The sequence below is a fragment of the Sapajus apella genome, unplaced genomic scaffold (assembly GCF_009761245.1).
Source record: "Sapajus apella isolate SASKATOON/1434 unplaced genomic scaffold, GSC_monkey_1.0 scaffold15, whole genome shotgun sequence".
Classification (NCBI taxonomy): domain Eukaryota; kingdom Metazoa; phylum Chordata; class Mammalia; order Primates; family Cebidae; genus Sapajus; species Sapajus apella.
The window spans coordinates 18,537,518-18,548,671 of record NW_022436955.1 but is presented as its reverse complement, the minus strand read 5'-3'; the positions used below and the strand labels follow the sequence as shown (position 1 = coordinate 18,548,671).

At 53.6% G+C, this 11,154-nt stretch overlaps 1 protein-coding gene across 2 annotated transcripts; it reads left to right on the top strand.

Moving 5' to 3' along the window:
• Positions 1–2,169: 2,169 nt before the first annotated feature.
• On the top strand, positions 2,170–6,780 carry LOC116555635 (chymotrypsinogen B2). Of its 2 annotated transcripts, XM_032284460.1 has the most exons (7): positions 2,170–2,258; positions 4,648–4,751; positions 4,851–4,930; positions 5,025–5,103; positions 5,332–5,512; positions 5,964–6,097; positions 6,554–6,780. In XM_032284460.1, the coding sequence occupies exons 1-7, from the start codon at positions 2,207–2,209 to the stop codon at positions 6,713–6,715; spliced, it is 792 nt and encodes a 263-aa protein (XP_032140351.1). In that variant the 5' UTR covers positions 2,170–2,206; the 3' UTR covers positions 6,716–6,780. The 2 variants fall into 2 exon arrangements, with proteins under 2 accessions (XP_032140351.1, XP_032140352.1); XM_032284461.1 differs by lacking the exon at positions 5,964–6,097.
• The last annotated feature ends 4,374 nt before the right edge of the window (positions 6,781–11,154 follow it).

The following is an 11,154-nucleotide window of genomic DNA, read 5'->3' as shown; positions in this document are numbered from 1 at the left end:
GATGGATCAGTTGAGGTCAGGGGTTCGAGATCACCCTGGCCAACGTGGTCAAACCCTGTCTCTACTAAAAGTACAAAAATTAGCTGGGTATAGTGGTGCTCGCCTACAATCTCAGCTGCTAGGGAGGCTGAGGCAGGAGAATCACTTGAACCCAGGAGGTGGAGGTTGCAGTGAACTGGGATCGAGCCACTGCACTCCAGCGTGGATGACAGAACGAGACTCTGTCTCAAAAAAAAAAAAAAAAAAGCAACATGATTAATGTGAACTTGCTTGCTTTTGACGTTTTGTCGCTGAGTACAGTGGCTCACACCTGAAATCCCAGAACTTTAGGAGGCTGAGGCGGGTGGATCACAAGGTCTGGAGTTCGAGACCAGCCTGATAAACATGGTGAAACCCCATCTCTACTAAAAATACAAAATTAGCTGGGTGTGGTGGCACATGCCTGTAATCCCAGCTACTCGGGAGGCTGAGGCAGGAGAATTGCTTGAACCTGGGAGGCAGAGGTTGCAGGTGAGCCGAGATCGTGCCACTGCACTCCAGCCTAGGCCACAAGAGTGAGACGCTGTCTCAAAAGTTTTGTCTTTAGTTTACAAATTCAGCTTTGCTTTATAGTTGTGTGCTCTCCAGCAGGGGAGGGAGTGGGGAGGGGATATTCTAAATGCCAAGGTGGCGTGGCCCGCTGACCACAGAGCCCCAAGGTGGTGTGGCCCGCTGACCACAGAGCCCCAAGGTGGCGTGGCCCGCTGACCACAGAGCCCCAAGGTGGCGTGGCCCGCTGACCACAGAGCCCCAAGGTGGCGTGGCCCGCTGACCACAGAGCCCCAAGGTGGCGTGGCCCACTGACCTCGGAGCCCAAGGCCTTCAATGGAAATGCCATCCACCCGCTGCGTCTTCCTTTCAGCCCCCACCGTCGGAAACTGCAGTGCCGCTCGTCCCTGTCCAGTCTTGCCCCGGTGACTGTGGCCACTGCGATACATGCTCACCTGTGTCATGTGTGTCTGTCACGAGCGTCTCAGGCCCATGAGGGCAGGAATGCTGTGGGCCCTGTCCCCTGAAAACCAGCCCACAGGGTGCCGAGGACCCCGGGCCTCCACTTCCTGCCCCCAGCCACTGGCCTGTCACCCACACCTCTTTCCTCGTTTTGTGACAATGAAAAAAATTTTTCTGTTTCCTCAAAAACGTTTGTTTTTTGAGACAGGCACGGTGGCTCACACCTGTAATTTCAGCACTTTGGGAGGCCAAGGCCCGTAGATCACCTGAGGCCAGGAGTTCGAGACCAGCCTGGCCAATGTGGTGAAACCCTGTCTCTACTAAAAATACAAAAATCAGCCAGGCCTGGTGGTGCACCTGTAATCCCAGCTACCTGGGAGGCTGAGGCAGGAGGATCGCTTAAACCCTGATGTCAGAGGTTGCAGTGAGCTGATATCGCACCACTGCACTGCAGCCTGGGCGACAGAGTGACACTCCATCTTAAAGTTTTCTTTGTCATTTTACGGTGTGGAATCAAAGTTCCACTTTATAAGAAACTGAAGCTTTATGAAATGATGAGTTTGTTATATCATGAGTCACTGCAGAAAAAGTGAATTCCGTCGGGTGCTGTGGCAGACGTGGGACACCTGTCAGCTCTACCTACCCATTGTGGCCACCAGCGGGGTGGTTCCTTGTCACCCAGACCCTTGTCACACTCAGAAATGCCTTGGCTTCACTGGTGACGTGCAGCGACACTCTGAGGAATCCAGGATGCCAAATGCCATTTGCTTCTAGGACAGTGCTATTGCAGACACATCCTTCACTGAGAGCCTGTGGCCACACTGAGTTCCTACGGGCTGCTTCCATGAGAACCGATGCGGCCTCCTAGCGATGACCTGCTGGGCCTCCTTGTACCCTGAGGTGGGACTGCCTCCACTTCCCCACCGGGAACAGAAGAGCCTGGTGCTGGCTCCTGGCAGGGCTGCCAGAGCTCACAGCTGGCTCTCCGGGGCCGCGTCCCCAAGGCTGATGGGTGATGTCAGGGCAGCTGCCCGTTTCCCAGGGGCTGGGGTGTCCTGGCAGAGAGCCAGGGCAGGCTCTGTCTCCACTATCGCCCAAGGTCCCTGGGTGACAGGGAGGGTGGGCGCAGGCCTCCCTGGCTGGGCGGGGCTGGGGTTCCCTGGGAGGTAAAAGGGGCCCCTCAGCTGGCAGACCCCACATCTCCTGAGGCAGCGCCATGGCTTTCCTCTGGCTTCTCTCTTGCTTCGCCCTTGCGGGGGCCGCCTTTGGTGAGTGCTGGGGCCCGAGGTGTTCTGTCCTGAGGGAGCCCTGGGCCTCGAGGAGAGTCAGGGGATCTGAGCCCCCTGTTCTGTCCCCTGCAGCCTCATCCCCAGCACAGGCAAGCTGAGGGTGCAGGGAAGAGAGGGTCCTTCTAGGGCTTCCCAAGCCTGCATGACCTGCTTCAGGAGTGGGAAGGACCTTGTTGGCACCTGCCTCGGTCTGAGCCTCCAGAAGTGGCTGGCTGGCGGGCAGGTGGGGCGTGCTGTGCACAGGGTAAGGTGTGGCCCCGGGAGACCTCCCAAGGCCTCCAACAGGGTTTTTATTTATGTGCCGGATACTTGCTAAGTATTTTCTTTTTCTTTTTCTTTTTTATTTTTTTGAGATGGAGTGTCGCTCTTGTTGCCTAGGCTGGAGTGCAGTGGCACAATCTCGGCCTCCCAGGTTCAAGTGATCTTCCTGCCTCAGCATCCTGAGTAGCTGGGACTACATCATCCCAGCTGTGTGATGGCACACCATCACACCGGCTAATTTTTGTATTTTTAGTAGAGATAGGGTTTCACCATGTTGGCCGGGCTGGTCCTGAACTCCTGACCTCAGGTGATCCACCCGCCTCGGCCTCCCAAAGTGCTGGGATTATAGGCGTGAGCCACCGTGCCCAGCGCATTTTCTATTTTTTAAAAGAGAAATAGTAGGCTGGGCATGGTGGTTCATGCCTGTGGGAGCACTGCTGAGGTGGGCAGATCACCTGAGATCGGGAGCTCAAGACCAGCCTGACCAATGTGGAGAAACCCCGTCTCTACTAAAGATACAAAATTAGCTGGGTGTGGTGGCACATTCCCGTAATCCCAGCTACTCTGGAGGCTGAGGCAGGAGAATCACCTGAACCTGGGAGGTGGAGGTTACAGAGAGCTGAGATCATGCCACTGCCCTGCACTCCAGCCTGGGCAACAAGAGCAAAACTGTGTCTCCAAAAAAAAAAAAAAAAGAGAGAGAAATAGTAAAAGAAAATATAGAAAATAACATGACATCTTTCTATCTATTGTTGGAATTCAGCAAATCTTTTTGCAGATTTGCTTCAGATATTTCTTTCTAGAACAGATAGCACTCAGGCTTCCCTATTCCCCCTCCTTCCCTCTCTGGAACGTGAGCCGCCTTCTGAGCTTGCTGTGAGTCACTGCAATGTGGTCGTATACAAATGTGCTACGTATTTATACATCTATACGTAAGGATTTTAAAACTTTACACCAACTGTTCTTTTTTGTTTTTGTTTTGTTTTGTTTTGTTTTTTTGAGACAGGGTCTCACTCTGTTGCCCAGGCTGGAGTGCAGCGGTGTGATCAGAGCTCACTGCAGCCTCAGACTCCTGGGCTCGAGTGAACCTCCCGTCACAGCCTCCCAAGTAGCCGGGGCTACAGGCATGCCCCTGGCTAAGTTAAAAAAAATTTTTTTTTGGTAGAGATGAGGTCTTACTATTATTATTATTATTATTATTATTATTATTTTTTGAAGCAGAGTCTCACTGTGTCGCCCAGGCTGGAGTGCAGTGGTGTGATCTCAGCTCACTGCAACTTCCGCTTCCTGGTTCAAGCAGCTGGCCACAGTCCAGTTTTATTAAATAGTTAAGAAACCAAAACCGGGCATGGGGGCTCATGCCTGTAATCCCAGCATGTTGAGAGGCCAAGGCAAGAGGATTGCTTCAGCCCAGGAGTTTGAGGCTGCAATGAGCCCTGATCACACCACTGCACTCCAGCCAGGGTGACACAGCAAGACCCTATCTCCAAAAAACAGGAAACCAAAACTTTACATGATGAATTTCCTGAAATTGTGGACTATCACAGAAATACAGAATTCAACCTGCCCACCTGCGTCCACACTGCCCTTTCACTCTCGAGTCTGCAAAGTGTCAGAGCCTCCGGGCCCCGGTAGACTTGGGGTTATCAGATTTTCTTCCCATTTCCCTTCTCCCCACCAGTCCAAGAGAGGCATGTTGGCCGGGGGAGCTCACATGGTTCCACTGCCCATTTTACAGCTGGGAACACTGAGGCCCGAGTGCTGCCCTGCCTGGGCAGGGTCACATGGCGAGGAAAGGGTGGCCTTGAGGCGGAGCCCAGGCAGTCTTACGGCCTGGCCTGTTTTCTGCTTCTCTAGGCTGGACAGGCCTCAGGTAGGGGCAGCCATGACCATCTGCACCCTGGAAGGATGAGGAGCCAGCAGGCAGGGTGTCGAGGGACATCTGAGCCTAGAGCCTGGGGGGCCAGGGAAGCGGAGGCGGTATGTGCCAGGGAGGTCCTGAGCTGGCCTCCATGGATGGGGGCAGAAGCGGGAGTTCTGCATGCAGGCAGGTGAGGCCCAGCTTGGCTCGGGGCCTCAGCCCTTCTTCACCCACTCCTGCCCCCAGGCTGCGGGGTCCCTGCCATCCAGCCAGTGCTCAGCGGCCTGTCCAGGATTGTCAATGGGGAGGATGCTGTCCCAGGCTCCTGGCCCTGGCAGGTGTCCCTGCAGGTAAGCGGGGTTTCTGCAAGGCGGGGGGCACCCTGGGTGGTGGCCAGGCTGGGGGGTGCCGCAGGTGGCAGTTGCCGACCCTCCCCATCTTCCTCCCAGGACAAAACTGGCTTCCATTTCTGTGGCGGCTCCCTCATCAGCGAGGACTGGGTGGTCACCGCCGCCCACTGTGGGGTCAGGTGAGGGCCGGCAGCCTCGAGCTCTGCTTCCAGCCCCGGTGAGGGTGGGGGGAGCAGGGCACGGTCTTCCTCTCACCCGCTACACTCTGTCCAGCACCTCCGATGTGGTTGTGGCCGGGGAGTTTGACCAGGGCTCTGACGAGGAGAACATCCAGGTTCTGAAGATCGCCAAGGTACCCAGGCCCCGCAGAGGAGAGGGCAGAGGCGGTAGGCACAGGGGGACCCCTCAGCTGCTTCAGGGACAGGCACCCGGGGGGGCCAGGCTGGCCTTGCTGTTCCCATGCCGTCCCCCGAGGGCGGACTCCTCCCGAACGGCCTCCAGGGAAGGAGTCTGTCCTCGAAGCCTGCAGGTCCCGCCTCCTCCCGGGGCCTCACCCCGGCACTCTGGCCCCCACCCCCAGGTCTTCAAGAACCCCAAGTTCAGCATGCTGACCGTGCGCAATGACATCACCCTGCTGAAGCTGGCCACACCCGCCCAGTTCTCCCAGACGGTGTCCGCCGTGTGCCTGCCCAGTGCCGACGATGACTTCCCCGCAGGGACCCTTTGTGCCACCACCGGCTGGGGCAAGACCAAGTACAACGGTGAGGGCCGCGGGGCCGCCTTGGGGTCGGGGGCCGCCTCTGGGCCCGGGGCTGCATTGTCATGGAGTCCCTGCCGTGACCGTTTGGCTCTTCTTGTTTGGCTCTGAATACCAACATGCTCCTAACGGTCCCTTCTTTATTGAAAACCCTCTGAACTTAAAATCCCCCAAATGCAACTAAAATCCAGGCCGGATCATGAGGAGCCTCTGCGGGGGGCTTCTGAGCGGCGCACAGCCGTGTGAGCCCTGCTCTGGCTGACCTGCCTGGGGTCGGAGCTCGGGGCTCCCATCTGGGCAGAGCCAGCGCCCCCTCATCCCACAGGTGTTTCTCAGGCTCCTGGGGCCGTGCCCATGTGGCGATGGTGCAGGGGAGGGCAGGCGTGTCGGCCCCAGGTCTCTCCCTCCTTGCTGGGCTGGGTGGGCCCAGGGGCCCTGACCCTTCTGTCCTGCAGCCAACAAGACCCCTGACAAGCTGCAGCAGGCGGCCCTGCCCCTCCTGTCCAACGCCGACTGCAAGAAGTTCTGGGGCAGCAAGATCACCGACGTGATGGTCTGCGCCGGGGCCAGCGGTGTCTCCTCCTGCATGGTGAGGCAGGCCCTGCCCAGACCCTCCCAGGCCAGAGGGGTGCTGGGGAGGCCTGGGCTTTCCACCCCTCTGTGCCCTCATCTACCAACCCCACTCCTTCCTGGGGCCTGGTGAGGGTCCCGACTCAGGCTCACAGCTGCCCATGAGGGCTCCTTCAGGCCAGGCAGGTGGCACTGACCCTGGGGACTTCCTTGCAGTCCTCTGAGCTGGAGGTTTGGACAGACAGATGGTGGCCTGGCTTAGAGAGGGAAGCCACCTGGTGCAGCTCCCTCCAGGAGTGCATGGCAGAGCAGAGGCTGCCACATGAACCCAGACCTCAAGACCCCAGCGCTCCCCGCCCCCCGTGCCCAAGCTTGGCATTTCTCTGCACCTCTCCCTGGACTCCACCAGGTCAGGGTCCCCTAGGCCCTGGCGCCCCTTTCAGGCCTGGAGATAGTTCCTCTCTCCTTCCTGCAGGGCGACTCTGGCGGCCCCCTGGTCTGCCAGAAGGATGGATCCTGGACCCTGGTGGGCATTGTGTCCTGGGGCAGCGGCACCTGCTCCACTACCACGCCTGCCGTGTATGCCCGCGTCACGAAGCTCCTGCCCTGGGTGCAGGAGATCCTGGCCGCCAACTGAGCCCGAGACGTCTACTCCCTCTGCCCCAAGATTTCCCATTAAATGCATCTGTTTAGAAGCACTGACTGCATTGCCTGTGTTTTTCTGTGTGGCCCAGGGGAGGCGGGGTGGAAATTGTCCTTGTCGCCCACAAAAGGGTGTTACTACCCTTCCCTTTCCAGGCTGCAGTTCCTCCTGTCAACCAGCCTTCTCAGGAAGCTGAGGTCTTCTTACCTCCTCCCTGCTCAGGGCTCCACTCTGGGCTTAGAATTTAGGCCCTACCTGCTGGAGCCAGCTTGACCCATGGGGTTTTCTGGAAGGCAGCAGTCCTTGGCCAGGCTCTGCAGTCCATAGCCCCTGGAGTTGTCACTGGGACCAGTGCTGACCTGCACACTCCAGGTGTCTTTCTCTGCCTTTAGTCCCCCACGCCACGGGCCCGAGAATGTGTGTGTAAGCACCACCCCTGACCCCACCCCTTACACCTTCTGCGTGCAGTGCTGGGTGCTGGTGCCACTGTCCGCTCAGCTCCCACACTCTTCCTTGCCTTGCCCTCTGCATTTCCTGTGACTCCGCAGTTAGATATTTTTTTTTTTTTTTGAGAGCGTGTCTCACTCTGTCGCTCAGGCTGGAGTGCAGTGGCATGATCTTGGCTCACTGCAACCTCCACCTTCCGAGTTCAAGCAATTCTCCTTCCTTAGCCTCCCAAGTAGCTGGGATTACAGGTGTGCACCACCAGGTCTGGCTTATTTTTGTATTTTTAGTAGAGACGGAGTTTTGCCATGTTGGCCAGGGTGGTCTCGACTTCCTGACCTCCCAAAGTGCTGGGACTACAGGCGTGAGCCATGGTGTCTGGCTTCTGCGGTTACATCCTGAGGCTTCCTCATGCTCAGCTTCCATCGCTTTGGCTAAACCACGGAGGGGGCTCCTTCCTTCCTCAGGATGTGTCCTCACTGGCGGTCTCTCTGTGTAACCTTTCAGCCTTTCCTTTAATGCAGTGAAAATTTTGTTGGAGACAATTATCCTGTCATTCCACTGTCTGAAAAGATATTATTCATTTTGACTTTTTAAAAGTTACCTATCATTCTGAAAAATAATTTTTGCTGTGGCATGCATGTGGGTATGTACATGGATATTTGGACTTGGAAGGTATTTCAGCATCTTCTGGCTTCTGGTGTTTCAAGGAGAAGCCAGTGATAAATCTTACTGTTGCTTTTTTTTTTTTTTTTTTGAGACGGAGTTTCACTCATGTTACCCAGGCCGGAGTGCAATGGCGCGATCTCAGCTCACCACAACCTCCGCCTCCTGGGTTCAGGCAATTCTCCTGCCTCAGCCTCCTGAGTAGCTGGGATTACAGGCACGCGCCACCATGCCCAGCTAATTTTTTGTATTTTTAGTAGAGACGGGGTTTCACCATGTTGACCAGGATGGTCTCGATCTCTTGACCTCGTGATCCACCCGCCTCGGCCTCCCAAAGTGCTGGGATTACAGGCTTGAGCCACCGCGCCCAGCCTACTGTTGCTTTTTAAAAGGCTTCATGGTTTGTCTTTGGATGCTTTTAAGATTTTACCTTTGATTTTCATTGTTTACCAACAAGCTTAGTTTCTTAGTTTCCTTTGTACTCACCCTGCTTGGGTTTTTGTTTGTTTGTTTGTTTGTTTGTTTTGAGGATCTTGCTCTGTCGTCCAACCTGGATTGCAGAGGTGCGATCTCAGCCTCCCAGGTTCAGGTGAGTCTTGTGCATCAGCCTCCCATGTAGCTGTGAGTACAGGCCTGTGCCACCAGCCCGGCTCATTTTTTTTTTTTTTTTAAGATGGAGTTTTGCTCGTTGCCCAGGCTAGAGTGCAATGGTGTGATCTTGGCTACATCCACATCCCGCAACTTCCACATCCCGGTTCTAGAGATTCTCCTGCCTCAGACTCCTGAGTAGCTGGGATTACAGGTGTAAGCCACCATACATAGCTAATTTTTATATTTTTATTAGAGACAGCGTTTCACCATGTTGCTCAGGCTGGTCTTGAACTCCTGACCCTAGGTAATCTACTTGTCTCTGCCTCCCAAAGTGCTGGGATTACAGGTGTGAGCCACCACACCCAGGTAGTGAGTGCTTTTTATTATCAAAGGGGTTGGATCTTGTCAAAGGCCTTTTCTTGCATCAACTGAGGTAATGATGTGGTTTTCCCCTTTCATTGGATTAATGTGGTATATTACACTGATTGATTTTTTTTTTTTTTTGGAGACAGTTTAGCTTCATCGCCCAGGCTGGAGTGCAGTGGCATGATCTTGGCTCACCTCAGTCTCTGCCTCCCAGGACTAAGCAATTCCCCTGCCTCAGCCTCCCAGGTAGCTGGGATACAGGCACCCGCCACCATGCCTGGTTAATTTTTGCATTGTTAGTAGAGATGAGGTTTTGTCATGTTGGCTAGGTTGGTCTCGGACTCCTGATCTCAGGTGATCCACCCACCTTGGCCTCCCAAAGTGCTAGGATTACAGGTGTGAGCCACCATGCCCGGCTCTTTAATTTCTTTCAGCGGTGTTAAATTCTTTTTAGTGTAGAAGTCTTTCACTTCTTAGGTTAAATATATTCCTTTGTATTTGATTCTTTTAGATGCTATTGTAAGTGGGACTGCTTTTTAAATTTCCTTTTCAGATTGTGCATCGCACATGTAGCTGTGAAGAAACACAGCTGAATTGGTTAATTTCAGTAGCTTTCTTGTGGGTCCTTTGGGGTTTCCTACATGTAGGATCATATGGTCTACAAATAGAGGTAGTTTTACTTTTTCCTTTCCGATTTGGATGACTGATTTCTTAACTGCTCTATCTAGAACTTCCAGTACAGTGTGGAACAGCAGCGGTAAAAGCAGGCATCCTTGTCTTGGTCTTGATCTTAGGGAAAAGATTTTTGGCTCTTCACCATTGAAACACATTACATGTGGGTTTTTCAAAAAATCCCTTTATCATATTAAGGAAGTTCCTTTCTGTTCCGTCATTTCTCAGTGCTTTTTATCATGAAAGCTGTCGGATCTTGTCAAAGGCCTTTTCTGCATCAATTTAAGTGATCACGTGATTTCCCCCTTTCATTCGATTAATGGGGTATATAACACTGATTGATTTTCTTGTTATTTCCTACAGCGCTTTGCATGCCAGGATAAATCCCACTTAATCATGGTGTATAATCCTTTTAACATGCGTTGGGTTCAGTTTGCTAGTGCTTTATTGAAGGTTTTTGCATTTGTGTTCATGAGACACACTGGCTGGTAATTTTCTTGTGATGTTTTTATCTGGCTTTGGTATCAGGGCAATGCTGGCTTCCTAATTTGCATGTGTTCATTTCTGATTTTTTAACATCACAAATTTATCATTAATTTTCAGTCTTGCTTCTTTTCTCATGCAAGTATTTCAGGAGGCAAGTTTTCCTCCAAACAATGCTTTCAGCACAATTTTTTTTTTTTTTTGAATTGGAGTCTCGCTCTTGTGCCCAGGCCGGAGTGCAGTGACGTGACTTCTGCTCACTGCAACCTCTATCTCCTGAGTTCAAGCAATTCTCCCTCCTCAGCCTCCCAAGTAGCTGGGATTACAGGTGCCCGCCACCACGCCCGGCTAATTTTTGTATTCTTAGTAGAGACAGGGTTTCACCATGTTGGCCAGGCTGGTCTCGAACTCCTGACCTCAAGTGATCCATCCGCCTCGACCTCCCAAAGTGCTGAGATTACAGATGTGAGCCATCGCGCCCCGCCTTTTTTACTGCAATTGATACACACTTTATAGTTCTAAGTATTTTTCATTTCCTCCCCTGCACAGAAGCTCTGCATGACCCATGGTACCCTGAGAACACCCGCAGGCGGGGGCAGGCACCCACTTCCCCAAAGCCCTGGAGTTGGGCTGGAAGCAGAGCAGAACACTGCTCTCATTTCCCCTTTTATCCTCCCATAGCCCAGTCTGCAGCCTCCTGGCTTGGGCCACCATCCTGACCTCCCGCACAACCACCGGTTCCCATCTTGGCTTCTCCAGGTCTTCCTGTCTCTCGATGTTTCCCTCTAAAGATCCATCATGGCTGGTGCTGGGGGCAGCCAGCAGCACACGCTAGCCAGGCATCTTGGCAGGAACAAAGCTGGGCTCCCTCTGCACTTCTCCTTCACTGGCTTTCCTGATGCCTTTCTCTGCCTCATGCAATATCAGACGTTCTGATGATGTGTCTAACAGGTTGAAATTAAAGTTATAGATGCAATTTAATTCTAAGGACATGAAGAGAAATGAACTTGATGTGGAGAATGAATGTGTCAAAGGGGGAAGAGCAAAATGAGAGAAAGAGGGCCTACACACAGGAGTGGGACCCGAAAGCAAGTATTAAAAATAGTATTAAGCTGGCCAGGCACGGTGGCTCATGTCTGTAATCCCAACACTTTGGGAGGGCGAGGCGGGCGGTCACCTGAGGTAGGGAGTTCAAGACCAGCCTGACCAAC

What these genes read in the sequence shown, in the direction of transcription:
- LOC116555635 (XM_032284460.1), top strand. Translation starts at nt 2,207, where the DNA reads ATGGCTTTCCTCTGGCTTCTCTCTTGCTTCGCCCTTGCGGGGGCCGCC. An exon ending in CCTTGCGGGGGCCGCCTTTG is followed by an intron (nt 2,259 to 4,647) that starts GTGAGTGCTGGG and finishes TCCTGCCCCCAG; the next exon opens with GCTGCGGGGTCCCTGCCATC. An exon ending in GCGGTGTCTCCTCCTGCATG is followed by an intron (nt 6,098 to 6,553) that starts GTGAGGCAGGCC and finishes TCCTTCCTGCAG; the next exon opens with GGCGACTCTGGCGGCCCCCT.